The 27187-nt window shown below is 39.1% G+C and overlaps 1 protein-coding gene and 1 long non-coding RNA gene across 2 annotated transcripts; one reads left to right on the forward strand and one right to left on the reverse strand.

The window, feature by feature from the left end:
• Nucleotides 1-10938: 10938 nt before the first annotated feature.
• On the forward strand, nt 10939-13113 carry LOC108206995 (uncharacterized). Its single transcript, XR_001804203.2, has 3 exons — nt 10939-11069; nt 12217-12295; nt 12664-13113. It is a non-coding gene; the product is annotated as an uncharacterized LOC108206995 (long non-coding RNA).
• A 3110-nt stretch (nt 13114-16223) lies between these two features.
• LOC108207236 (uncharacterized) lies at nt 16224-17189 on the reverse strand. Its single transcript, XM_064086792.1, has one exon. The coding sequence runs from the start codon at nt 17187-17189 to the stop codon at nt 16224-16226; it is 966 nt and encodes a 321-aa protein (XP_063942862.1).
• Between the last annotated feature and the right edge of the window lie 9998 nt (nt 17190-27187).

Consider the following 27187-nt stretch of genomic DNA (forward strand, 5'->3'; position numbering starts at 1 on the left):
TTAATCATATGATTTCTTGTTCTTAATGCGGAGTTCATATTAATGCAAATTAGAAACTCCTTTCTAATTTCATACACTCTGGCCAGAGATTCCAGAACTTGCATAGAAAGAATAACATAGGATATTCTCTTCCTATACTGGAAGGGGTAGATCCTCTATTGACGTTAACTATCTCTATACATAAATCCCTATGCCCAGAATAGTCCTAATGGTTGTCCTTGAGACTAAGGACTAAACCAAAGCACAGTTCTTTATATATAAGATAACTTTAACGATCTCAAGTCTTAGGACACTTGTACAACTATCACTTAGTGAATAACTATTGACACGTGAGTAATCTCCATTAGTTATTCAACTTATCGAGTCATGTTCAGTGAACTTATTCCCCAATAAGCACCTACATACTGGCTATAGTGTCACCACACAAATGCCTATGAGAACAGACATCCTCCTCAAGGGAGCAAGCACAGTATGTACCAATCTTTGCGGATTTACTAACTTCCGATTAGTTATCCTATGATCAGGAACTGTTTAAGTCCAGAGTTATCATCTTCTAGATCTCACTATTATAATCTCATTATAATTCTAGAAGCTTTACTCCAAACTATGGAACATCTTATTTAAAACACTTTAAATAGATAAATCCCATAATAAAATCAAAACTATTCTTTTATTAATATTAATGAAATCAAATACGAATACAAGAAAGTATTTCCTAACTCATCATACATGATTGGATTTAGGACAAACACTTTCAATCTCCCACTTGAACTAAAGCCAATCTCCCTGATATCTAATACCCATCTTCTCTTTATGACGATCAAAGTGAATCTTAGATAATGACTTTGTGAGTGGGTCTGCTACGTTGTTATGTGTGTCAACTCTCTCAATCTTGACATCTCCTCTTTCAATGATTTCCCTAATCAAATGAAAGCGTCGCAAAACATGTTTGGAATTTTTATGAGACCTAGGTTCCTTGGCTTGTGCTATTGCTGCATTGTTATCACAATACAACACAATAGGCTCCTCAACGCTAGGAACAACTCCCAATTCAGAAACAAATTTCCTCATCCAAACGGCTTCTTTTGCAGCCTCACTTGCAGCTATATATTCTGCTTCCGCTGTGGAGTCAGCTGTAGTAGACTGTTTGGAACTCTTCCAACTAATCGCACCACCATTTAGAGTAAACACGTACCCTGACATGGATTTACTATCATCACTTTCTGATTGAAAACTAGAGTCGGTATAACCCTCTATTTTCAACTCAGATTCACCACCAAAAACAAGAAAAATATCCTTAGTCCTTCGCAAGTACTTAAGGATGTTCTTCACTGCTTTCCAGTGGTCTTCACCTGGATCGGACTGATATCTGCTCGTCACACTAATTGAATAAGCAACATCAGGCCTAGTACACAACATCGCGTACATGATAGATCCTATTGCTGAAGCATAAGGAATCTTACTCATACGCTCTCTTTCCTCAGGTGTCTTAGGAGACATCTTTCCAGAAAGAGATACTCCATGGCTCATCGGTATGAGACCTCTTTTGGAGTTTTCCATGCTAAACCTTTTAAGCACCTTTTTGATGTATGTACCCTGGGTAAGACCTATCATTCTTCTAGATCTATCCCTATAGATCTTCATACCGAGAATGTAGGACGCTTCTCCCAAGTCCTTCATAGTGAAGTTCTTTGATAGCCACACTTTGACTGATTGCAGCATCGGTATATCATTTCCTATAAGAAGTATGTCATCCACATACAATACAAGAAATGTTACCGCGCTCCCACTAACGTTCTTGTAGACACATGGTTCATCTATGTTTTTGATAAAATCAAACTCTTTGATTGTCTCATCAAAACGGATGTTCCATCTACGAGAAGCTTGCCTCAAACCATATATGGTTCGTAGTAGCTTACACACTAGGTGTTCATTTCCTTTGGAAAGAAAACCCTCTGGTTGTGTCATATACACTTCCTCTTCAAGTTTCCCATTGAGGAAGGCCGTTTTCACGTCCATTTGACAGATCTCATAGTCGTAGTAAGCAGCGATTGCAAGCAAAATCCGAATTGATTTTAACAGGGCTACAGGCGAAAAGGTTTCATCAAAGTCAATTCCTTGCCTTTGTCTGAATCCTTTTGCCACGAGCCTGGCCTTATAGGTCTCCACCTGGCCATCTGCTCCAATCTTTCTTTTGTATACCCATTTGCACTCAATAGGCTTCACGCCCTCAGGCGCTTCGACCAAAGTCCATACTTGGTTGGTATACATAGATTCCATTTCGGATTCCATGGCACTTTGCCATTTCTCTGAGTCAACACTACTCATAGCCTCATTGTAGGTTATAGGGTCGTCATCATCAATGAAAGACAACTCATTGTCATTCTCAATGACAAGGCCATAATACCTCTCAGGTTGGCGAGTCACTCTCCCTGACCTACGAAGGGGCTGTTCCACAGAAGGCTGTTCAGTCTGAACAGGTGTTTCCTCTTGAACCGTAGTAGTTTGTGCTTCTTGAACTTCACCAAGTTCAATTTTGCTCCCACTGTTCCCTTCAAGGATAAAATGCTTTTCCAAGAAGGTAGCATGTCTGGAGACAAACACCCTATGATCGGTGTAAAAGTAATACCCTAAAGTCTCTTTAGGATATCCCACAAAGCTACATTTTATGGATCGAGATTCCAGCTTATCAGGGTCAACTTTCTTGACATGAGCTGGACATCCCCAAATCTTAATGTGCTTAAGACTTGGTTTCCTTTGTTTCCATATCTCATATGGAGTTTGAGGAACAGATTTGGAAGGCACCTTATTCAGTAAATATGCTGAGGTTTCCAATGCATAACCCCATAGGAATACTGGAAGATCCGCATAGCTCATCATGTACCGAACCATGTCTAACAAAGTTCGATTTCTCCTTTCAGATACCCCATTTAACTGTGGAGTATATGGAGGAGTCCACTGAGAGACTATACCATTTTCTTTGAGATAATCTAGAAACTCTCCATTCAAGTATTCACCACCTCGATCTGATCGAAGAGTTTTAATACTACGTTTGGTTTGTTTCTCTACTTCATTCTTATATTCTTTGAACTTTTCAAAGGCTTCAGATTTGTGTTTCATCAAATACACATATCCGAATCTAGATCGGTCATCTATGAAGGTAATGAAGTATGAAAATCCACAAATGGCTTGCGTAGACATTGGTCCACATACATCTGTGTGTACCAATCCTAGCAAATCCGCAGCCCTTTCTCCATGTCCACTAAATGGAGATCTGGTCATTTTGCCCAATAGACAAGACTCGCATGTAGGATATGATTCAAAATCAAAGGGTTCAAGTATCCCTTCCTTTTGCAATGTCCGTAGTCTATTTTCACTAATATGACCAAGTCTGCAGTGCCACAAAAAGGTGAGATTTTCATCATCCCTTTTTCTTTTATTAGTACGTTCAATTTGTAGTAAATTATGCTCTACATCACATATATACAGACCATTATTTAAACTACCACTTCCATAAAGAATGTTATCTCTTTGAATTAGACATTTATTATTTTGAATAACAAACGAAAATCCATCCAAGTCTAACATGGGAATAGAAATAATATTCCTTATAATCGAGGGAACAAAGTAGCAATTATTCAAAACAATAGTCTTGCCCGTAGGCATATATAAATGAAATGATCCTACAGCTTCAGCAGCAACTCTTGCTCCATTACCCATTCGTAGAATCACCTCCTCTTCCCCAAGAGTCCTACTTCTCCTTAGTCCCTGCAACGAATTGCAAATGTGAGAACCACAGGCGGTATCTAATACCCAAGTAGAAATTTGACTTATTGACATATTCACTTCAATCATGAACATACCTGAAACAGAAGCGGTAGTCTCACTACCCTTCTTCTTCTTCAATTCTGCAAGGTAAACCTTGCAATTCCTTTTCCAGTGCCCCGACTTGTTACAGTGAAAGCAAACAGCTGTGCTTTTGGGGTCAACCTTGGCCTTCGCTGGATTAGTCTTATTCTCACCACCTTTCTTCTTTTTCTTGGGAGGGGCCCTCTTCCTTTTCTTGGAAGTAGAACCCTCACCAATAAGAAGAACAGAACTCTTCTTGGAAGGGAAACTCGACTCAGCAGTTTTCAACATGTTATGGAGTTCAGGCAAGCTAACATCCATCTTATTCATGTGAAAGTTCACAACAAACTGCGAGAACGAATCTGGAAGCGATTGCAAGACCAAGTCTTGGCTTAGCTCCCCATCCATGACAAAACCAAGTTGTCCTAAACGTTCAATCAAATTGATCATCTTGAGCACATGGTCATTCACAGATGTCCCCTCTGCCATTTTACAACGGAACAGCTCTTTCGATATCTCATATCGAGCTGTCCTCCCCTCAACATGATACAACTCTTGTAGATGAATCAGTATAGTGTAAGCATCCATGTACTCATGTTGCTTCTGAAGCTCAGAGTTCATGGAGACCAACATAATACACTGGGCAACATTTGCCTCATCCATCCACGAGCGATGAGCTTGATGCTCATCATAAGGTGCATCATCAACAGGGGCCTTAGGCAGTGGTGAGTTAATCACATGGTCCAACTTCTCAGACTTGAGAACAATTCTCAAGTTACGAAGCCAATCAGCAAAATTGGGACCAGTCAACTTGTTAGCATCAAGAATGCTACGGAGTGATAGTGCAGAAGACATAATGTATATAGTAAATCTGTAAATGATGAACACATAACAACACTTAGCAAATATTCAATTTCATTTAAAAACACTATATGAATTGGGTCTTTATTCATAAGTGGCTCCCACTAGTTTATCCAATTTATACAACCCCCTAACTGAAAAATTAAGCATTCATAATGCTAGTGGGAATAGGGATCCTACATTCCATCACACAACCTCGGCTGTAGCACGAAACGTCATGCGACGTTCAATAGGCAGACAACTCTTGTCAATTACATCTTATGTTATTCCCTAATAAAACTTTAGCCTCTTGAATAATTGAGTCACGGCTGTAGCACGACAAACTCAATATTCTAAGTCAAGTCTAACCCAACATCTCGTACAATTAAATCAGTTTCCAACGGCCCACGGCTGCAGCACGTAACGACCAGTAGATTCTAATTCAATGTACACATCTCTATGTAATAGACAAGTATTTCTTATTTCGAAATCAAAGCCCTCGGTTGTAGCACGAAACGACAATGATTTAAAAACAAGAGCTACTTTCTACCATGTTGGAAATGACCGACACAAGCCCGTTGTGTCATTGGCCAATTATTACTTGATATTATTTAATTTTAGAGGGATTATATTATATTACAATCATAATCATATTATAAAGAGATTCTTCCTTTTAAATTAAATATTTCAAATCAATAATCGATAATTGGATGATTCCCAGATCGGGGGGAGCATTGTCAAGAGGCGTCACTTAATACCCCTTTCTTACAGATCGAAATCCGCTTTTGACAGAACCATCCTTTCTCTCAATATTGAAAATTCATATTTAATTACGTGTTTCATAAACACAAGAATCTCATGATTGTAATCATAATATTTTTATTAAGGCAAGAAACGATTCCTATTCTAGATTTTCTAGAGCACGCCTTATATTGATTTAAGTTCACCTAAATCTATCATCGCATGGTAAACATAAGCATATATCTCATATATAAAATTAAATAAACAAGTAAGAATGCAAATAAAATCATGTTACATATTGATATAATGATGTATGGATTTATTATAGCATGTAACACAATTATAAGCAAGATTGCAAATAATGGGATGCATCAAATATCATCAAACAAGGCATTCAACACACTCCAAGGGCTGTAAATATATATTTTTTTTTAAACAATTTAAAAAATCTGTTTCTTTATTCCATCAGATGCGTCTCGAAAAAACAAATCCAACGGTACCTTACACGTCTCAATCGGAGTTCGGACGCACCCGGAAAAGCCAAAAAACGAAATCAAGCGCGCGCGTCAACTGATGACGTAGCGCTGACCTGGCAGTTGACCAACCAGCGCTGACGTGGCGCTGACGTCATCAGATGACGTGGCGCTGACGTCAGCTGCTGACTCGTTTGCACAGTCAACACTCCCAGCCAATCAGAATGCGACACGTGGCAGATCCATGTCATAAATCGGAAAGTAATTTTCAGGGAGAATTAAACTTAAAAAATTCAAGAAAAATACTTTCTGACCTCAGAAAATTTCGAAAAAAATATGGAAATTTTCAGAAAAATACAAGGAACCCAGATCTGAAAAGAAACAAGCCTTTAAAAAGATTTACGATTTAATTCATAATTAAATCAATAAAGCCCTCGAATCATAAAATCAATTTAAAAATCCATACGTATGAATAAAAATCTGAAATTTTTATCATGAATCTATATGCATACAACCTGGCTCTGATGCCATTGAAGGAATTTACGGAAGAGCGGAAGCATGATATAACAATTATCAATCCGTAAATCATGAATCGCGCATATAGAAAGACACATAAATTACACATACGATTTATGAAATAGTTTTAGAATCGAATTCTAACCTTTAAAAGCGATCCAAGGAAGACAAAGAGAGGTCCTAGCAGTTGCTTCTCAATGCGTGAAGCACTCTACCGGTATCCACCAAGATTAATCCTTCGATGAAGCTTTTATAAAGATGGAGCCCTTCTACTTTTGAGAGAGAGAGAGAGAGATGAAGAAGGTGAGGGAGGCTACTAGGTTTTCACAAAACCCCAGTTCTCTAAAGCCTTCTCATCTCTTTCTTTATATAGGGCCCTCCTAGGTTTTACACAATTATTATATCAATATATATTAATATATATAAATCCCACACTTTATCTTATAAAATGTTTAAATAATAATTAAAACTATTTTAATTATTATTATTTTCTAAACTCCTTAGAAAATAACCTGCTCTCTCAAAAAATCCCTTCATCAATAAATTAATCTTTTTATGGTGTGACCCTGTAGGTTCAATATTATGCCGGTAGTAGAAATAAATAATAATAAACCTTTTATTAATTATTTATATGAATTCTAAAATTCACTAAATATAATTAACTGATTAATTATATTTATTCTACATCGTGAGTGATGCTTCTCAACATATCGCGACTATCCGGATAATATGAATTCTCTGCTTAGAATAACAAGAACCTGTCAGTGACTAGTTACCGTACAATTAATTCCTTCTACCCATACAATATCCCGATTAAATACAAGGCATGGATCTCGTGTCAAGCCTATCAAATTTAATCATATGATTTCTTGTTCTTAATGCGAAGTTCATATTAATGCAAATTAGAAACTCCTTTCTAATTTCATACACTCTGGCCAGAGATTCTAGAACTTGCATAGAAAGAATAACATAGGATATTCTCTTCCTATACTGGAAGGGGTAGATCCTCTATTGACGTTAACTATCTATATACATAAATCCCTATGCCCAGAATAGTCCTAATGGTTGTCCTTGAGACTAAGGACTAAACCAAAGCACAGTTCTTTATATATAAGATAACTTTAACGATCTCAAGTCTTAGGACACTTGTACAACTATCACTTAGTGAATAACTATTGACACGTGAGTAATCTCCATTAGTTATTCAACTTATCGAGTCATGTTCAGTGAACTTATTCCCCAATAAGCACCTACATACTGGCTATAGTGTCACCACACAAATGCCTATGAGAACAGACATCCTCCTCAAGGGAGCAAGCACAGTATGTACCAATCTTTGCGGATTTACTAACTTCCGATTAGTTATCCTATGATCAGGAACTGTTTAAGTCCAGAGTTATCATCTTCTAGATCTCACTATTATAATCTCATTATAATTCTAGAAGCTTTACTCCAAACTATGGAACATCTTATTTAAAACACTTTAAATAGATAAATCCCATAATAAAATCAAAACTATTCTTTTATTAATATTAATGAAATCAAATACGAATACAAGAAAGTATTTCCTAACTCATCATACATGATTGGATTTAGGACAAACACTTTCACTCACGAGGTGCCTACGTATCTTCAGCGGGTTGAAGAATCAAGTCAAAAAACATAGTTCTAGTTTGGAGGGTTAGAGCCCTTTATATAGATGTCTCAGGGTTAGAGACTGATTAGAAGTAGGATCCCTGGTGTTAGAGATCGAGTCGAAGTAGGGGTTTGAGTCAGAGATAGGATAGGACTGATCCCTAATCCTTATCTTGAGCTGTTGAAGGTTATCTAGGAGTCTAGATAGTTATCTCCGAAATTCAAAGTTCTTGTAGGACTGTCGAAGTCCTGGACTCGTAAGTCAGACTCCTAGTAGGACTAGGATTCGAGTTCTGGGCCCTGACCAGGCTGGAGGCTCGTACCTTGAGATTAGGCAGCCCACGTTTCCCAAACGCGGATGCCCAACGGGCTTTTTATAACCGCAATCTGCCAGCTACGAATTTTGGTTAATAAACCCAGACCCCGGGCCTTATACTCAGTGCTTTCATCACACCCCGAGCTCAAAATAACCCAATAAATTTTAAGGCCAATTTCAGACCCATATCATTTGCCCCCCAACTTTGGATAAGTTTCGTAGAAACTTTTCTACAGATTTTGCACATTTTAGACTACATCTCGAGCCTATTCCGAGTAAAGTCAGGCAACTGGGCCGATTACAGACTTTCCTCGGTCGATCCGAGGGATTCTGGGGTAAACCAAGTTTTCTGGGGGCGCTTTCCGAGCGTTTATCAGGCGCTTCCAGGGCGCTAGACCTCGACCACGTCGATTTAGGGCGTTTTGGCGTCAAGTTGTGAGTTCTTTAATAAAGAGAAAGTCGATAGGAAGCGGGAACCCCCGCAGAATAATCAAAATGTTGGAAAGAAACTTTGGAATCATAGTATGAAGGAACCTTCTGGGAAGTAAGAGATGCCGCGAGCAGAGAACATAGGTATTATAGAAAGAAATCAAAGGTTTAGACTTTCACAGATTACAAGTGAGACCTCTGTTGCTTAAGTATAAGATCCGTGCCTCGAATAGTAAAGAAAAGTCAATACCCTTAGCAGAAGCGATGAGTATGGAATTAGTTGACCAGGAAATAAATATGGTAAATCAAGTTGTCCAAGTTATGAGATAACCGTTCAAAAACAAATCTTTGAGATAAATCTTGTTTCCTTGATATTTCTTCAATCCGATTGGGATGAACAACCCTAATTATAGGGGACACAAGGTATACCTGTCTGTGTGATAGGAGTTGGATGGGACGCCATCACTTGTGTGTGTTGTGATTACAAGAAGGTTAAAAACCTTTAGTAGTGTCTTAACTTAGACACGCAACACTCAGTTCACTTGATCATAATTGATCTCCCAGTCATCCTTTTACTTCAAATGAAATCTATTTTGAAAACTCCTTGATCAGTGATTACCATTGTTAAAGACTTCTAAGAAAGTTTTAAAATCCTTATTTCCTTTGAGTTCTTTTCAAAATGCTCAGATTTCAAATTCTTTGATTTTGTTCTTTTTAGAAATACAGTTTTTTTGGAAAAAGTGTTTTAAGAAGGTGTTGTATTAAGACGTCAGATCTAGACCCCGGATTTGAAGGATGCCACATCGATTATTGAGAGTTCAATAAGATGACCATTTTTGATGATTTGTTTGACTAATTGAAGGACGCATCTTATTTTTCAAAGCTAGACTTGAGATCTGAATACCATCAATTAAGGATCAGACCTGAAAATGTACTTAAGATGGCCTTTAGGACCCGACATGAACATTATGAGTTCTTAAGAGATGCCTTTCGAATTGACTAATGCACCTATAACATTTATGGTTCTTATGAATAGGATGTGTTCTTATGTAGCATGGAAAAGATATAGCATATGCTTCTAGGCAACTTAAGGACTACGAATTGAGATATCCTACCCATAACCTCAAAGTTAGCTGCTTTAATATTTGCTTTAAAGATTGGCAACATTACTTGTATGGTGGAAAGTGTGAGATATTTACTGATTATAAGAGTTACCTGGTTACTCAGGAAGAGTTGAATATGAGACAAATGAGATGGTTGGACTTGATAAAGGACTAGGACTGTACGATTAACTATCACTCATGGAAAGCAAATGTAGTTGCTGATGAATTAAGTAGAAAAGAAAGAGTTGATGATATATATGTCTTTATCAAAGGAGTTGATTAAGGCAATTGAAAAGTTAGGATTCGAAATTAAGAATTCAGAGCATAAAGAGGGAAGGATTTATGAGATGTTAGTACAACCGGAGTTAATAGAAAGAAGTTACGTGCGAATTAGAATATGTAATGAGAAATACTACCCAGAGTTGTTCAGCACCAATCGGGATTCCGAGGACGGAATCCTTTAAGGAGGGAAGAATGTAACATCCCTTAAATTTACAATACGTAAAATATACAATTATTTGATTTAAATTATTAATTATGCAAAAAGACTATTTATTAGTCTCGGATTTAATAAAAATTCATGAGACAGGAGGTATTAATTAAAATATTATAGTTACGAGAATGCTAGAAAATACGTGAGTCGTATTGTCTGAGCCGGTCGTTAATTTAAATAGGTTCGTTAATCCGAGAGTTGCGTTTATACGAAAAATATAGTAGACACGAATATTTGTTTATTTACCGACTCTTGAATAAATATTATCGAGATGATTGTTTTATCTTTATTATTTTATAAATTTGGAAATTGATTAGAAAATATCGAATATTTTATTTATTTAATTATTTTGTCTGATATTTAAGAATATTATATTCGCGTTTATTAAAATCGATACGAGAATAATAGGAAACCGGATTTTAATAAATAGGTGAGACGTTACTTGGGGGACAAGTTGTGCTACTTGGTGCCCAAGTAATACTACTTGGGGCCCAAGAAATCACATAATTAGGCTTAAATTAATAAGTACTTAAGGAGATAATTACATTTAATAGTGTAGTATAAAAGTTAAAGAAATGAGTCAAGCATCTCTTTTACGAAAGACACTGAAAGAGATTGTGAATGTGAAGGATAGCCAGGAGCAATTTGGGTGCACTATCAATCATATTAATAAGGTAATTGTTTCCTTTTATGCAGGAACAACCATGAGTTAACAAATTTATTCTTTATTACATTACAATGACCCCACTAGCGAAGCTGTTGAGTTTTATTAACCTGTAATATTGCTTTATACATATAAATAATCTCTAAGATTGTAAAATCAACCTCTTTCCAACCTAATTAATTAATTAGGGTTTGTATACTAATTTGGGGATTATACACGGAAAAGTCTATTGGGTTATTGATTTTGTTGATAGTTGAGTTTGGCTGAGCAGAATTGATGAAGGTTGAAATCGGTTGGGAGGGCGGCAGGGGAGAGGCCGGAGCTCACGGCGGAAACGCCGAAGGAGCTTCGCGGCGGGAAGGATGGCGAGGGGGAAGAGGGGGTTTGAACGAGAGAGAGAGAGAGAGAGAGATCGGGCGGGGGAGATGGCAGGCCGCCGGAAATCTTTCCGGTCGGCAGTGGTGGTGCTGGGTTGAGGAGGAGGGAGAGAGGAGAGATGAGCAAGGATAACTTAGTAATTTTGTTAAAAACGATTTCTGATAAATAATTCGCTGGGCATCGATTTGATGTCGGATCATAGAATAAATTACATATTTGGATTCCTTGTTAAAAAATAGATGGAATGGACTCTTGAATCAAGTGATTTGGATGAAAAATGAGTAAGTTATGGTCGGTCAAAGTTTGGCCATGAGTGTTGACTTCGGGGAGAGAGAAACTAGATGGGTGTGTTGGAGAAGATGATGACGTGGCATCTTCTGATTGGTTATAATATTAATAATTAGTGTTTAATTTATTTGAGGGACTAAATGATAGTATTAGTAAAAGTGTAAAACATGAAAGTTTAAGTAAATGATTTTTCAGATTTAATGGTGAAGTCTAATTTTGGGTTCGAGAGATATTAAATAAATTTATATTTTGGTTGATTTATTAAATAACAAGTTAAATTGGTAGATTTAGTTAGTAATTGAATAAAAGGGATATTTATAAAAAAGTGAGATTTTTAGGATAATAACATGAGTCAGTAAAGAATATTTTACTTAAATCAATAATAAGAGAAGAATAAATGAGAAACGATCTAAATGAGGAATTATAAGTAGATTTTACGAGATCGTCATTTTAAGATAAGATTCTAAATGTATTATTTTGTGACATAGAAGATTGTTTATCTGGAAGGCGAGCTTGATTAGTCAACTTAAATTGGAACGTGAGTCAACTTAAATTGGAACGTGGTGCGCTGTAAGTATATACTGTACCCTTCACTGTTGATATTTTGTGATGTTTCCGTGAACATTTTGTTGATGATTTTAATGAGAAATGAGTATTCTTGCATTGATACTTGATGAACTGATAATGATGCTTCCTTATTGGAAGTAAAGCTAAACCAATTGTTTAGCTGGCCGGGATCCCAACTTGATGAATTGATGAACTAATCATGCTTGAATACTCATACTCATACTCATCTTGGTGTGTGAAACTTGTTTTGATGACTCTGGTGAAATATTGATTTGGTTCACCAAGTTTTGTGAATAAAACTCAGTTGAAATGTCGTATATGCTTACTGAGCTTTATGAGCTCATCCTTTCTTTTATGTACTAACTTTACAGGAAAGAATTCTGGAGAAGAATATTCAGGCAAGGGTAAAAGTGAGATGAACTGAAGTGCTAGACTTGGTTGGATTTGCAAGTAGAAGTATTATGTAATCGACAGAAGTGTTTTAAATGTGTACTTCGTAGTAGACTTGTGTCCTGGACGTTTATAGAAGCTATGTAAGACTTCTGATATAAGGTAAAATATACATTTAAGTTATATTAAGTTTGAGATTATGAAGATATAGTTCGTTGTGTTCAGTAGAATGGCACCCCCGGGTCGGGTTGCTGAGGTCATCCCGGGCCGGGGGCGTCACAGGTGAGATCCTCAAGCGCTCCTCGGGCGTCCTTGGCGCTCACGGGGCGCTCATAGGGCGTTTCTAAGGCACTCATGGGCGTTGGGTGTTTTTCAACACCCAAGTTGATTGTCGACCTCACCCAGGTCGATTTAGGACATCTTGGGTGCCCAGGCCAACACTGGCGCACAGCTTGGGCGCACATAGGGCGCTCACGGGCGCTCGACCTCCCCCAGGTCGATTTAGGGCGCTCAGGGCGTCCAGGTCGAGCTTGGGGCGCACTTCATGCGCTCGTCGGCGCTTATAGGGCGCTCTCGGGCGTTGGGTGTTTTTTAACACCAAGTCGATGGTGGAGATCACCCACGTCGATTTAGGGCGTTTTGGGTGCCCAGGTCGACCGTGGTGAGATCCTCAAGCGCTCCTCGGGCGTCCTTGGCGCACACGGGGCGCTCCTAGGGCGTTTCTTGGTCGATCTCGGGCGTTGTATGTTTTTCAACTCCCAAGTTGATTGTCGACCTCACCCAGGTCGATTTAGGGCATCTTGGGTGCCCAGGTCAACACTGGTGAGGTCCTCAAGCGCGCTCGGGCGATCTTGGCGCTCCTTGGGCGCTCATAGGGCGCTCCCGAGTCGTTTCCGGGGCGCTCTCGGGCGTTGGGTGTTTTTTAACACCCAAGTTTATAATGGAGCTCACCCACGTCGATTTAGGGCGTTTTGGATGCTCAGGTTGACCGTGGTGAGATCCTGAAGCGCTCCTCGGGCGTTCTTTGCGTTCACGGGGCTCTCATAGGGCGCTTCTAAGGCGCTTTGGGCGCTCTCGGGCGTTGAGTGTTTTTCAACACCCAAGTTGATTGTCGACCTCACCCAAGTCGATTTAGGGCATCTTGGGTGCCCAGGTCGACCGTGGTGAGACCCTCAAGCGCTCCTCGGGCGTTCTTGGCGCTCCTCGGGCGCTCATACGGCGCTCCCGGGGCGCTTCTAAGGCGCTCTCGGGCGTTGGGTGTTTTTGAATACCCAAGTCAATGGTGGAGCTCACCCACGTCAATTTAGGGCGTTTTGGGTGCCCAGGTCGATCGTGGTGAGATCCTGAAGCGCTCCTCGAGCGTTCTTGGCGCTTGCGGGGCTCTCATAGGGCGCTTCTAGGGCGCTTTTGGGCGCTCTCGGGCGTTGGGTGTTTTTCAACACCCAAGTTGATTGTCGACCTCACCCAGGTCGATTTAGGGCATCTTGGGTGCCCAGGTCGACCGTGGTGAGATCCTCAAGCGCTCCACGGGCGTTTTTGGTGCTCCTGGGGAGCTCCCAGGGCGTTTTTTGGGCGCTCTCGGGCGTTGGGTGTTATTTAACACCCAAGTTGATTGTCGACCTCACCCAGGTCGATTTAGGGCATCTTGGGTGCCCAGGTCGACCGTGGTGAGATCCTCAAGCGCTCCACGGGCGTTCTTGGCGCTCCTGGGGCGCTCATAGGGCGCTCCCAGGGCGTTTTTTGGGCGCTCTCGGGCGTTGGGTTAAACATGGATTATGCAACCATTAAGTGTAATCATATTTGGTCATGATAGACCTCGTTGAGGTTGAATTAAGAGTTTAGGAGGCGTTAAAGTCGAGCCTCGCGGTGTCGAGGTAGCTTAATGTTTAATCGAGTCTAACCTTTATTTGTTAAGTTGAACAATAATCACTCGGGAATATCATAAGCCAATATCTTAACTAAGACTGAGCCTTGACAAGTATTTCAGAGGCCCTTTCTAGGCTAATTCCATAAGAGGGTTCTCCTAGACCTTATCAGGCTAAAGCTTGGAGGGATCAAGATGAGGGCCATGAAAAGACCACAGAACCCCTGTTTCGAATTGATTCATTCATTGTATATAAACAAACACTCAAGGCAAACATTGAAACATTAGATAGGGAATAATCCTCAAGAAATTTTATTAAAACTATAGTAGAAGAGATAAATATCTGAAATCAACTAAGATTGAAACTAAATGGCAGTGGTCTATCGGACCTTATTCAATGGTTATTTACTTACTAAGACAATCAAACATAATAAATATTCAAGTTGGTGGCTTGCCAACTCCTTGGAACCTCGACTCCATCCCGGGTCTGAAGCTTGTACGAGTCGCGACCAGTGACACCACTGCTTTGGCCCCACAAGCTAACGGAAAGACTTCAAGTCTTGAGTCTCCACAGACTATTAGGTTCTCGACTCTCAGAGTTCTAGCTAGTCCAAGGCCAGCCATTAAGGCTTCACATTCAGCCTCGTTGTTTGTGGCTGAGAAGTCTAGCTGTATAGAAAACTCAATGATGAACCCATCAGGGGTTTGGAGCACAAGGCCTGCACCATTTGTTTTGAAGCTTCGTCAAAAAGCTCCTTAAGTTTCTCCTCTTTTTTGGGTTCCTCTACCTTACTCTCCTGCCCCCCGACTTCCTAGTTGTCAATGGTGCATTCAACGAGGAAGTCAGCTAGAGCTTGAGCCTTGATTGCCACATGTGGCTTGTATCGAATGTCGAATTCTTCGAGCTCTACTGACCATTTCATCAATCTTCCACTAGCCTTCAGGCAATGCATTATGATCCTAAGGGGTTGGTCTGCCAAGACTTCAATCTTATGTGTCCTCAGGACTTTGAAAGCCTCTCTCAGGTGCTCAAGGTGATCAGCTTTCTTCAAGCTCTTCACTAGCATATCATCAACATAGACCTCCATGGTTTTTCCAATATGATGTTTAAACATCTTATTTGATAGGCGCCAATACGCGGCTCCTGCATTCTTAAGATCAAACTCCATAACTTTTTCTGGTTTATCTAGGTACAAGGAGATGGGAACCAATTCCTTAATTGATAGAACCTGCCCCCCGACTCCCCCGGGTTTCAAGGCTGCAACATAACAACTCTTGGCCATTTTCTGGTCTCCTTTTTATTCTCCAACTCCGTTTCTTGTGGGGAACTTGATTTTCAAGTGATATGTGGATGCTATGGCTTGAAAAGCATGCATCCTAGTCCTTCCTAGGATAGCGTTGTAGGTTGATGAGGCCTTAATGACCAGAAAGTTCAACATATAAGTGGCCTGTCGTGGCTCTACTCCCATCGTCACTGGTAATTGAATCATTCCTTCAATCTTGGATTCTACTCCGTTGAAACCATAAATCGGCATGTTGGACGGTGTCAACTGTGAATCAGCATACCCCATCTTTTGATAAGCATCATAGAAGAGAATGTCTACAGAAGCTCCATTATCTACAAGAACTCTCTTAATAAATGAGTTTCCAATAACGGGAGTTATGACCAACGGGTCGTTATGGGGGAACTTCACCCCTTCCAGATAGATCAGAATCATCAAAGGTTAACGCAACCTCGGTCTTGGCCCTCTTCGGGGGTTCTCCAACAATACACATCACTTCACGAGCATAAGCTTTTCGTGAGTTACTAGACAAGCCTGCTGCAGTCGGTCCCCCAGAGATCATATTGATCACGGGCCCTCGAGGCTCGGTTCTCCTATCATGATCATCATTGTCCCTATCTCGACTATCATTGTCAAGGGTATTCCTATCTGCATCCCTAGTATACTTGGACAACTTTCCTTTCCGGATCAAAAACTCAATCTCATCCTTCAACTGTCGACAATCATCGGTCTTATGTCCCGTATCCCTATGAAACCTGCAATACAAGTCCATGATTCTTTGTTCGGGGTCGGTCCTAATTGGCTTCGGCCATCGAACACTTCCCTCTTTCTCAATTTCCATCAAAATCTGACTCCTAGGGGCATTCAGCCTTCCATACTCTGTGAACCTCGGTCCTGATTGCTTCTTGGTGGGTGACTTCTCACCATCTTCCCTTTTCATATACTTGTTATCAGCATCATATTTAGTATCGTTCCCACGCTTCTTAGAGTCCGTGGTTGGTCCCTGGTTGTTCTGGGATTTTCTCATGCTTTCCTCTGCCTTAATATACTTCCCGGCTCTCTCCTGCAGCTCATTCATGTTGTCAGGGGGCCTCTTGGCTAGTGAGCGGCGGAAATTATCATCCGTGGTTCCTTGTTGAAGGGCGATCATCGCTAGCTTTTGGTCCAAATCCGGGACTTTGAGTGCCTCCTTGGTGAACCTATTCATATAGTCTCGAAGGGATTCGTTCCTGCCTCCGTGAAGGTTCATCAACGAAGCGTGGGTTTTGCTCCCAATAAACTGGCCAATGAAAGCTCGGCTCAAATCTCCAAACGAGGATATAGAGTTAGGGGGTAGTCGACTATACCAGTGTTGTGCCATCCCGCTCAAGGTTTGGGAAAAGGCTCGACACTTAATGGCCTCCGTGACTGGTTGCAACAGCAATGCATTCATGAAGGTTCGTACATGATTCGCGGGGTCACCCCTTCTATCATACGCCTTAATAGTGGGCAACTTGAACTTTCGAGAAATCCTTGCTGCCATGATCTCCTCGGTGAATGGGGGGATCGGGTTATCTAAATCACCTGCAGCCAACAAGTGAATTCTATTTATACCTGCGTTCTGAGGGTTTTCAGTCTGTTGCCGAGGTTCGGGCGGTGGCTGCCTGGCCTGGTGTGCCGTCCTGTCTCTTTTCAACTGAGGTATCTCCTATTCATAAGCTCGAATCCTGGCTTTGTACTCCTGGTCCGTGGGCCGACGGGACTCGGGGTCATTCGGCCTAGTGTTGTGCTGGGAGCCTCGGCTCTGGTTTCTGTCTCTCCTTCTTCGTGGGGGAATATCATAGTCCTTCTCTGAATCTTCAGAAGAGTCATCCGTATAAACTACATACTCATCTGTTGGTCCTCTTGTGGTTGTCACAACGGTTGAGTAATGAGTTCCAAAATCAGTGGCTGTGGCCACAACATTAGTAATAGGGGGCAGCGTGCCAAAAATCATGGGAATCGAGGTTTGAGCAGCGGTGGTTGTGCCACTGCTAGCAAGGGTCAACGTGACTGGTGGTGTGGTGGTGACGGGATTCGAGGTTCCCGCGGTGACCTGAGAAGAGGGTGGATCCTGGGTTGCAATGTTGTCTCCGTTTGAAGGAGCATGAATTTCTGAGCGTAATCTGGTGGACACCATGGTTGTTGTCTTCTTCCCACAGACGGCGCCAAATGTTATGGATCAAAAATCGAGGGGTAAACTTCGTGCTTTTTGACTGATCTCGCGAGTCGGAACTCAGACGGGTCCTCACGAGGTGCCTACGTATCCTCAGCGGGGTGAAGAATCAAGTCAAAAAACGTAGTTCTAGTTTGGAGGGGTAGAGCCCTTTATATAGATGTCTCAGGGTTAGAGACTGATTAGAAGTAGGATCCCTGGTGTTAGAGATCGAGTAGAAGTAGGGGTTTGAGTTAGAGATAGGATAGGACTGATCCCTAATCCTTATCCTGAGCTGTTGGAGGTTATCTAGGAGTCTAGATAGTTATCTCCAAAATTCAGAGTTCTTGTAGGACTGTCGAAGTCCTGGACTCGTCAGTCAGACTCCTAGTAGAACTAGGATTCGAGTTTTGGGCCCTGACCGGGCTGGAGGCTCGTACCTTGAGATTGGGCAGCCCACGTTTCCCAAACACGGATGCCCAACGGGCTTTTTATAACCTCAATATTCTAGCTACGAATTTTGGTTAATAAACCCAGACCCCGGGCCTTATACTCAGGCCTTTCATCACACCCCGGGCTCAAAATAACCCAATAAGTTTTAGGGCCAATTTCAGACCCATATCACAATCCAACTAACAAGTAACACAATAAAAATTGGGAGATTATTAAACTGATATAAATAATATCTAGAAAATAATTAAATAAAAATATCTAGAATCAAGTATCCCCAGTAGCATGAATCAATACAAATATGATTTTCTCCCCCAATCAATCATGTTAGGAATATGTGATGTTTGATGATACAAAGTGTTTTATTCTTACTTAAAATAAAACTGTATGTAGCTGATCAATGGCTAGCATGCTAAGGCAGTAGCAATTGATCAGATTAACCCATCAACGGATGATGAGGTACTGTAACAAAGCTGGAGCATCTTAGCGATTGATATGATAATAATGTATACGTTTAGAATAGCAGTTGATCTATCAATGGATGTATCGATAGGGCGACATAATTGTAAATATCTGAAGTCATGTAATCTATCCAAGTGAAATGAAGATCGATCGCTAGTCATGAAGTATCAATGACTAAATTGAAGAGTTTATCAATCACTGCATCAACACATCAATTGATAATCAAGGAAGGCTATCAATCGATAAATCAAGAAGGTTATCAATCGACAGTTCAAAGATATTATTGATTGATAACATTAGCAATTGACTGTTATCAATTGACAGCAACAAGTCAAGTAAAAGACAAGAAGCACATGGGCTGATGTGACAAATGCTGCACCAGTTTTGGAAGCTAAACCAAAAGCAGTTTAGTCAAATATTGAGAACCTCGAAGCCTACCATTTCTGGAAAAGCAACAAGAATTTCAAGCTGTATCAAGACCAAGAAATTCTATATTTGTAATAGCTAGAAACTGAGTAGGAAAATACTTTTACATACTAGTTTTGTTTGTAGTAGTATATATTCACTTTGTAATTTACATTTCAAAGTATCCAAACACTGAGAACTAAATAGCAAACCAGTAGAGATAGTGAGCAAGAAATTGTAAGCTTCTGCTCTTCATTCTTTTGTAAGCAGCCAAGTAATTTTACTTAGGAGGTTCTTGATATAAAAATCTCTCAGGTGGATCAAACAATCCACCTGAAATTTTTAAGATCCTTGTCTTTTAAAGTTCTTAATTTTCTCTTGTAGCTTGAATATAGTATGTTAAGCAAAAATTAATTTAAATTTTTGCAGATTGTATTCAACCCCCCCTTCTACAATCTAACTTATTGTTTGCATTGTCTGAATAACAATTAATATTAGAGCCGATCTTCTAACATACAAGAAGTTCGAGATCCTAAAGACAATCAACAATGGGAAGAAGAGATGAAGGAGTCAAGATTCCAATGTTGGTCAAAGAACACTACTTTCACTGGAAAGTGAAGATGAGGATGCATCTCTCTCCTTAGATCCTAGCTACATCAACTGTATTGAAAAAGGACCACATGTTCCAGTCAAAATCAACACTGCCTTGAGACTTGATGGAAGTGAAGCTGATGATGTTGAAGTGCCCAAAAATCCCTCTGAGTTTACTGAAGAAGATGAGAAAGAGGTGCACAAGGACAACAAGGCCATGAACATTCTGTTTAATGGTATTGATGATGACATGTTTGACAGTGTCATCAATTGTCCTACTGCTAAAGAAGTATGGGACGCTATTCAAACTCTATGTGAAGGCACTGATGAAGTCAGGGAAAACAAGATGCAGTTGTTTGTTCAACAGTATGAAAGCTTCCACTCCAAATCTGGAGAATCTCGACATGATTTGTTTAACAGAGTTCGGAAACTGTTAAATGGATTAAAGCTGTATGGAAGAATCTACATGGTCAAGGATTCAAATCTCAAATTTCTAAGAGCCTTGCCTAGAGATTGGAAGCCCATGACTGTTGCTTTGAGATAGGCTCAGAATTTTAATGAATACTCACTGGATAAACTTTATGGTATTCTTAAAAATTAAATTTTAATGAATACTCACTGGATAAACTTTATGGTATTCTTAAAAATTATGAGCTTGAAATACTGTAAGATGAAGAACTGGAAAGGAACTCCAAAGAGGAGAAAACTGTGGCTCTTGTAGCTGAGAAGGAAGAAGAAGAGGAGAAGGCATCAAAATCTGTAGTTGCTGGTAAAGCCTCAAGCAATACTGCTTGTGAAGGAAAGAATGAAGCTGGAAAGAATAAAGGAAATATCATTGAAGAAAATAAGGAATCTTCAACCCAAGATGAGCTAGATGATCTTGATGAACACCTAGCCTTTCTTGCGAGAAAATTCTCCAAACTCAAGTTCAAAAGAAATGCTGTCAGCTCTCGACCCTTCAACAGAGGAAATCAATCCAAACCATCTAATATGGTTGATAGATTAAAATTCAAATGCTTCAACTGTGGTCTACCGGGGCATTTCTCAAATGAATGCAGAAGACCCTCTGTTGAGAAGAAGGGATCTTCATCTGAAAGTGTAGATTACGGAAGAAAATATATTGATCAACTCAAGTAGAATAAGGAAAAGGCATTTATAACTGAGGATGGTGACTGGGCTGCTGATGAAGGTGACTCTGACAATGAGGAGCATGTCAATTTGGCTTTAATGGCAATTGGAGATGAAGCTGATTCTGCCATCACCAGCAATGGATAGGTAAAAAACACCAACACATCTGATCTCACTAAGACTGAGTGCAAACAAATCATTGATAACATGTCTAATGAAATTTATAATCTCAGAGTCTCTCTTAAATCTCTAACAAAAGAAAATGTTAGAATTAAAGGGACTAATGATTTGTTTGCTGAAAGAAATGGAAAGCTTGAAAATAAATTAAATTCAAAAAGTCTTCTGAGCTTGCTAAAGATGAGTTGTTGGCTGTCCTGAAAAGAGAAGAAATTCTCAAAAAGCAATTGGAAAGGGAACACGAGATAGTAGCTAGTGGAAAGATTCCAGAAATGTTCTTGAAAACATGTGTTCTACTCATGTTCCTGAAGAATCCTACAAGAATTCTTTGAAGAAGAACAAAAAGTTGTTAGATGAGTCTGATTTCTTATTGGATAGTGATCATCCATTGATAGATAGTCCATCAACGGATGAGAGTTCTCCATCGAAGAATCAGACAGTAGTTGATGAAGACAAACACAAAAAGCCTGACAAGAAATATGGGCCCATCAATAAAAACTTTGTGAAAGAATCTGGTAGTTCCAAAAAGATTGAGGAAGAAGGGATTTGTCATAGTGCAGAGAAGGTGGAGGCTGGAAAAGGAAAGAAGAAGAGCTCTAGGAATGGAAAAGTTGGGATCAATAAAAGGAAAGATTACACACCTGATAAAAATGTTGTGAGAAAAACTTGTTATAAATGTGGTAGTGTTAATCATCTTGCTATTAACTGCAAAAATGTTTTAACTGATCATTGCATGCCTAATCATACGATAAATGTTCACTTGCCTTATATGCCTATGTTCCCAAATGCCCCCATTCAATATGCTAACATGCAATTTATGCCTAATCCTTACTTTAGTGCATTTAACATGCCTGTTATGCCCATTCATCATGATAACATGAATCATGCCTTTGTCAATCAATTTCCTGTGAACTCTACCAATGTTGGTTCTTCTAATTCTGCCGTGATGCCTAAAGTTAAGAAGCATAATTCTGAGGATGAAGTTGTTTCTAAACCTTCTAAATCCAAAGAAAGTAATGCTTCTAAACCAAAGGTGGTTTCTAACAAATCTGGACCCAAGACAACTTGGGTACCAAAGTAAACTTAAAATGTTTTTGAACTATGCAGGGAGGAAGAAAGAATCTTTAGTACCTTGACAGTGGATGTTCAAGGCACATGACTGGAGATTGTACTCTGCTCAGCAAGTTTGTGGAAAGAGCTGGCCCTAGTATTACCTTTGGAGATGATGACAGCAAGGGATTTACTCTGGGATATGTCTTGATTTAAAAAGGGAATGTCATAATTGACAATGTTGGATTAGTTAAAGGTCTTAAGCACAATTTGCTTAGCATCAGTCAACTATGTGACATAGGACATCAAGTTTGGTTCTCAATAGAAGCCTGTGTTATCTCTGACAAGAAAGATAAGAAAGTGGTGTTAACTGGAAACAGGAAGGGAAATGTCTACATAGTCGACTTCATTCTACCAATGCAGATTCACTCACTTGCTTGTTTAGCAAAGCAAGTCTGAATGATAGTTGGTTATGGCACAAGAAACTTTCCCACTTAAATTTCAAGACCATGAATGATCTTGTGAGAAAAGATCTTGTTAGAGGACTGCCAAAATTGGAATTTTCCAAGGATGGTCTCTGTGATGCTTGTCAAATTGGAAAGCAAAGAAAGTCATCTTTCAAAAGCAAATTGAAATCTTCGATTGATAGACCTCTACAGCTTCTGCATATGGATTTGTTTGGACCAGTCAACATCATGTCAATATCAAAGAAGAAATACTGTCTTGTGATTGTGGATGATTTTACAAGATTTACTTGGACTTATTTCCTTCATTCCAAGGATGAAGCAAGTGAAATCATCATCAATCATATTAAGATAGTTGACAACATTGATCCAAAAAGAAAAATGTCAAGGATCAGAAGTGACAATGGGACTGAGTTTAAGAATTCCATAATGAAAGACTTCTGTGAGGAAAAAGGAATTCACCATGAGTTCTCTGCTGCAAGAACCCCTCAACAAAATGGTGTGGTTGAAAGGAAGAACATAACTCTTATTAAAGCTGCTAGAACAATGCTTGAAGAATCAAAGTTACCTACATATTTTTGGGCTGAAGCTGTTAACACAACATGTTACACTCAAAACATTTCTTTGATAAATCAAGCACAAGGGATGACACCCTATCAATTGTTTAAAGGAAAGAAGCCAACTCTGAACTTCCTACATGTCTTTGGATGCAAGTGTTTTGTACTGAGAAATCAAGGTGAAAATCTTGGAAAATTTGAAGCAAAGGCAGATGAAGGAATTTTTGTTGGATATGCTGCTGTAAAGGCCTATAGAGTCTACAATCTGAGAATAAAAATTGTTATGGAATCTGTTCATGTGATGTTTGATGACAAGAAAATTCAAGGCTTGGAAGATGAAGGATTTTATGATGTTCTTCAATTTGAAAATGAGTCTAAAGGAGTGGAAGAGCTGGACAGTGATGATGATGATCATGCTGAAAATGTCAATATTGGTGGAAGCATTTCATCAATTTCTAATAATACATCAATTGCTAGAACAGCAATTGATGTATCTCATACCTCATCAATGGCTAATGTTCCATCAACTACTAGTCCATCAATGGCTAGTAGTTCAAGGTCCACACATTTAGGGGGAGCTTCTCTGAATGAACATGACTTCACAAATAAAACAAGTTCATCCAGATCAACACTTCCTCCTCAAAGAAAATGGACAAGGCCGGATCACCCCTTTGAACTCATTATTTGAGATGCAGCTGCAGGTGTCAAAACAAGAAGAGCCACCATAGATGAATGTCTGTATAGCAGTTTTCTATCACAGGAAGAACCTAAAAAGGTTGAAGAAGCTCTTCTTGATCCTGAATGGATTTTAGCTATGCAAGAGGAGCTAAACCAGTTTAAAAGAAACAAAGTATGGAAGCTAGTGCCCAAATTAAAAGATAGAGCTATTGTTGGTACAAAATGGGTATTCAGAAACAAGATGGATGAAAATGGTGTTGTAACAAGGAACAAAGCAAGACTGGTTGCTAAAGGCTACTCTCAAGAAGAAGGGATAGACTATGATGAAACATTTGCTCCGGTAGCCAGACCTGAAGCAATTAGAATTTTTCTTGCTTATGCTGCACATGCCAATTTCAAAGTCTATCAGATGGATGTCAAGAGTGCCTTTCTAAATGGTGAGCTAGAAGAAGAAGTCTATGTTTGTCAGCCACCTGGTTTTGAAGATCCAAATTTTCCAGAATTTGTATATCTTCTCTTGAAAGCTCTCTATGGACTGAAGCAAGCACCTAGAGCCTGGTATGACACCTTATCACAGTTTCTATAGAAATGTTAATGGCTCTAGTATACTTGTTCAATTTTATGTGGAAGACATAATATTTGGTTCTACAGATGAGATACTTTGTAAGAAGTTTGCCAAGCTTATGCAAAGTAAATATGAAATGAGCATGATGGGAGAACTAACATACTTTCTTGGTTTGCAAGTCAAACAAGTTAGTGATGGCATTTTTATTAGTCAAACTAAATATGTCTATAACTTATTGAAAAAGTTTGATCTAGTAAATTGCTCAACTGCTAAAACTCCCATGGCCACTGCCACTAAACTTGAGTTAAATACTAAGGAAAAGAAAGTGGACATCTCAAGTTACAGAGGCATGGTTGGCTCACTTTTGTATATAACAGCTAGTAGACCTAATATAATGTTTGCCACCTGTCTTTGTGCTAGATTCCAAGTTGATCCTAGGGAATCTCATTTGATAGCAATTAAGAGGATTTTCAGATTTCTCAAGGGTACTCCAAATCTTGGCATTTGGTATCCTAGAGATTCTGGTTTTGATTTAATTGGTTTTTCAGATGCTGATTATGCAGGGTGTAGAATTGATAGAAAAAGTACAACAGACACCTGTCAATTTCTAGGAAATAAGCTGGTTTCTTGGTTCAACAAAAAGCAAAATTCAGTTTCCACGTCAACTGCAGAAGCTGAATATATTGCAGCTGGAAGTTGTTGTGGACAAATCTTATGGATGAGAAATCAATTGGTTTATTATGGTTTAAAAGTCTCCAAAATTCTTATCTTCCGTGACAACACAAGTGCTATTGCCATAACTGAAAATCTAGTACAACATTAAAGAACAAAGCACATAGACATCAGGTATCATTTCATTAGGGAACATGTGATGAATGGAACTATTGAGCTTCATTTTGTTCTCAGTGAAAAACAACTAGCAGATATTTTTACCAAGCCACTTCATGAATCCACATTCTCAAGATTAGTAAGTGAACTTGGTATGTTAAACTTCTCTAGTTAATTATTTGTGTTTTTACGCAGCCTGTGATATGTGACAGTTTGGTTAAAATTCTGTTTAAGTCAAAATAACCTATCGATCGCTATTTTAGCAATCGATAGTATATCACATATCACTGGATAAATGAAAGTATCTTTGATACATCGATGGCTAATTTTTTTCTCTCATATTAGCCATTGATATACTAAAATATCAACCGCTAGTATCCAGTTACTTTATCGATCGATACATACATACATACATATATATATATCGATTGATGACGCTTGGCTACTTTTTGAATCGTTGCTAAAGGCTACTCTCAAGAAGAAGGGATAGACTATGATGAAACATTTGCTCCGGTAGCCAGACCTGAAGCAATTAGAATTTTTCTTGCTTATGCTGCACATGCCAATTTCAAAGTCTATCAGATGGATGTCAAGAGTGCCTTTCTAAATGGTGAGCTAGAAGAAGAAGTCTATGTTTGTCAGCCACCTGGTTTTGAAGATCCAAATTTTCCAGAATTTGTATATCTTCTCTTGAAAGCTCTCTATGGACTGAAGCAAGCACCTAGAGCCTGGTATGACACCTTATCACAGTTTCTATAGAAATGTTAATGGCTCTAGTATACTTGTTCAATTTTATGTGGAAGACATAATATTTGGTTCTACAGATGAGATACTTTGTAAGAAGTTTGCCAAGCTTATGCAAAGTAAATATGAAATGAGCATGATGGGAGAACTAACATACTTTCTTGGTTTGCAAGTCAAACAAGTTAGTGATGGCATTTTTATTAGTCAAACTAAATATGTCTATAACTTATTGAAAAAGTTTGATCTAGTAAATTGCTCAACTGCTAAAACTCCCATGGCCACTGCCACTAAACTTGAGTTAAATACTAAGGAAAAAAAGTAGACATCTCAAGTTACAGAGGCATGGTTGGCTCACTTTTGTATATAACAGCTAGTAGACCTGATATAATGTTTGCCACCTGTCTTTGTGCTAGATTCCAAGTTGATCCTAGGGAATCTCATTTGATAGCAATTAAGAGGATTTTCAGATTTCTCAAGGGTACTCCAAATCTTGGCATTTGGTATCCTAGAGATTCTGGTTTTGATTTAATTGGTTTTTCAGATGCTGATTATGCAGGGTGTAGAATTGATAGAAAAAGTACAACAGGCACCTGTCAATTTCTAGGAAATAAGCTGGTTTCTTGGTTCAACAAAAAGCAAAATTCAGTTTCCACGTCGACTGCAGAAGCTGAATATATTGCAGCTGGAAGTTGTTGTGGACAAATCTTATGGATGAGAAATCAATTGGTTTATTATGGTTTAAAAGTCTCCAAAATTCTTATCTTCCGTGACAACACAAGTGCTATTGCCATAACTAAAAATCTAGTACAACATTAAAGAACAAAGCACATAGACATCAGGTATCATTTCATTAGGGAACATGTGATGAATGGAACTATTGAGCTTCATTTTGTTCTCAGTGAAAAACAACTAGCAGATATTTTTACCAAGCCACTTCATGAATCCACATTCTCAAGATTAGTAAGTGAACTTGGTATGTTAAACTTCTCTAGTTAATTATTTGTGTTTTTACGCAGCCTGTGATATGTGACAGTTTGGTTAAAATTCTGTTTAAGTCAAAATAACCTATCGATCGCTATTTTAGCA

Source organism: Daucus carota, chromosome 2 (genome assembly GCF_001625215.2).
Source record: "Daucus carota subsp. sativus chromosome 2, DH1 v3.0, whole genome shotgun sequence".
NCBI lineage: Eukaryota > Viridiplantae > Streptophyta > Magnoliopsida > Apiales > Apiaceae > Daucus > Daucus carota.

Coding starts and splice junctions, on each gene's coding strand:
- LOC108207236 (XM_064086792.1), bottom strand. CDS start 17,189: ATGGCACAACACTGGTATAGTCGACTACCCCCTAACTCTATATCCTCG.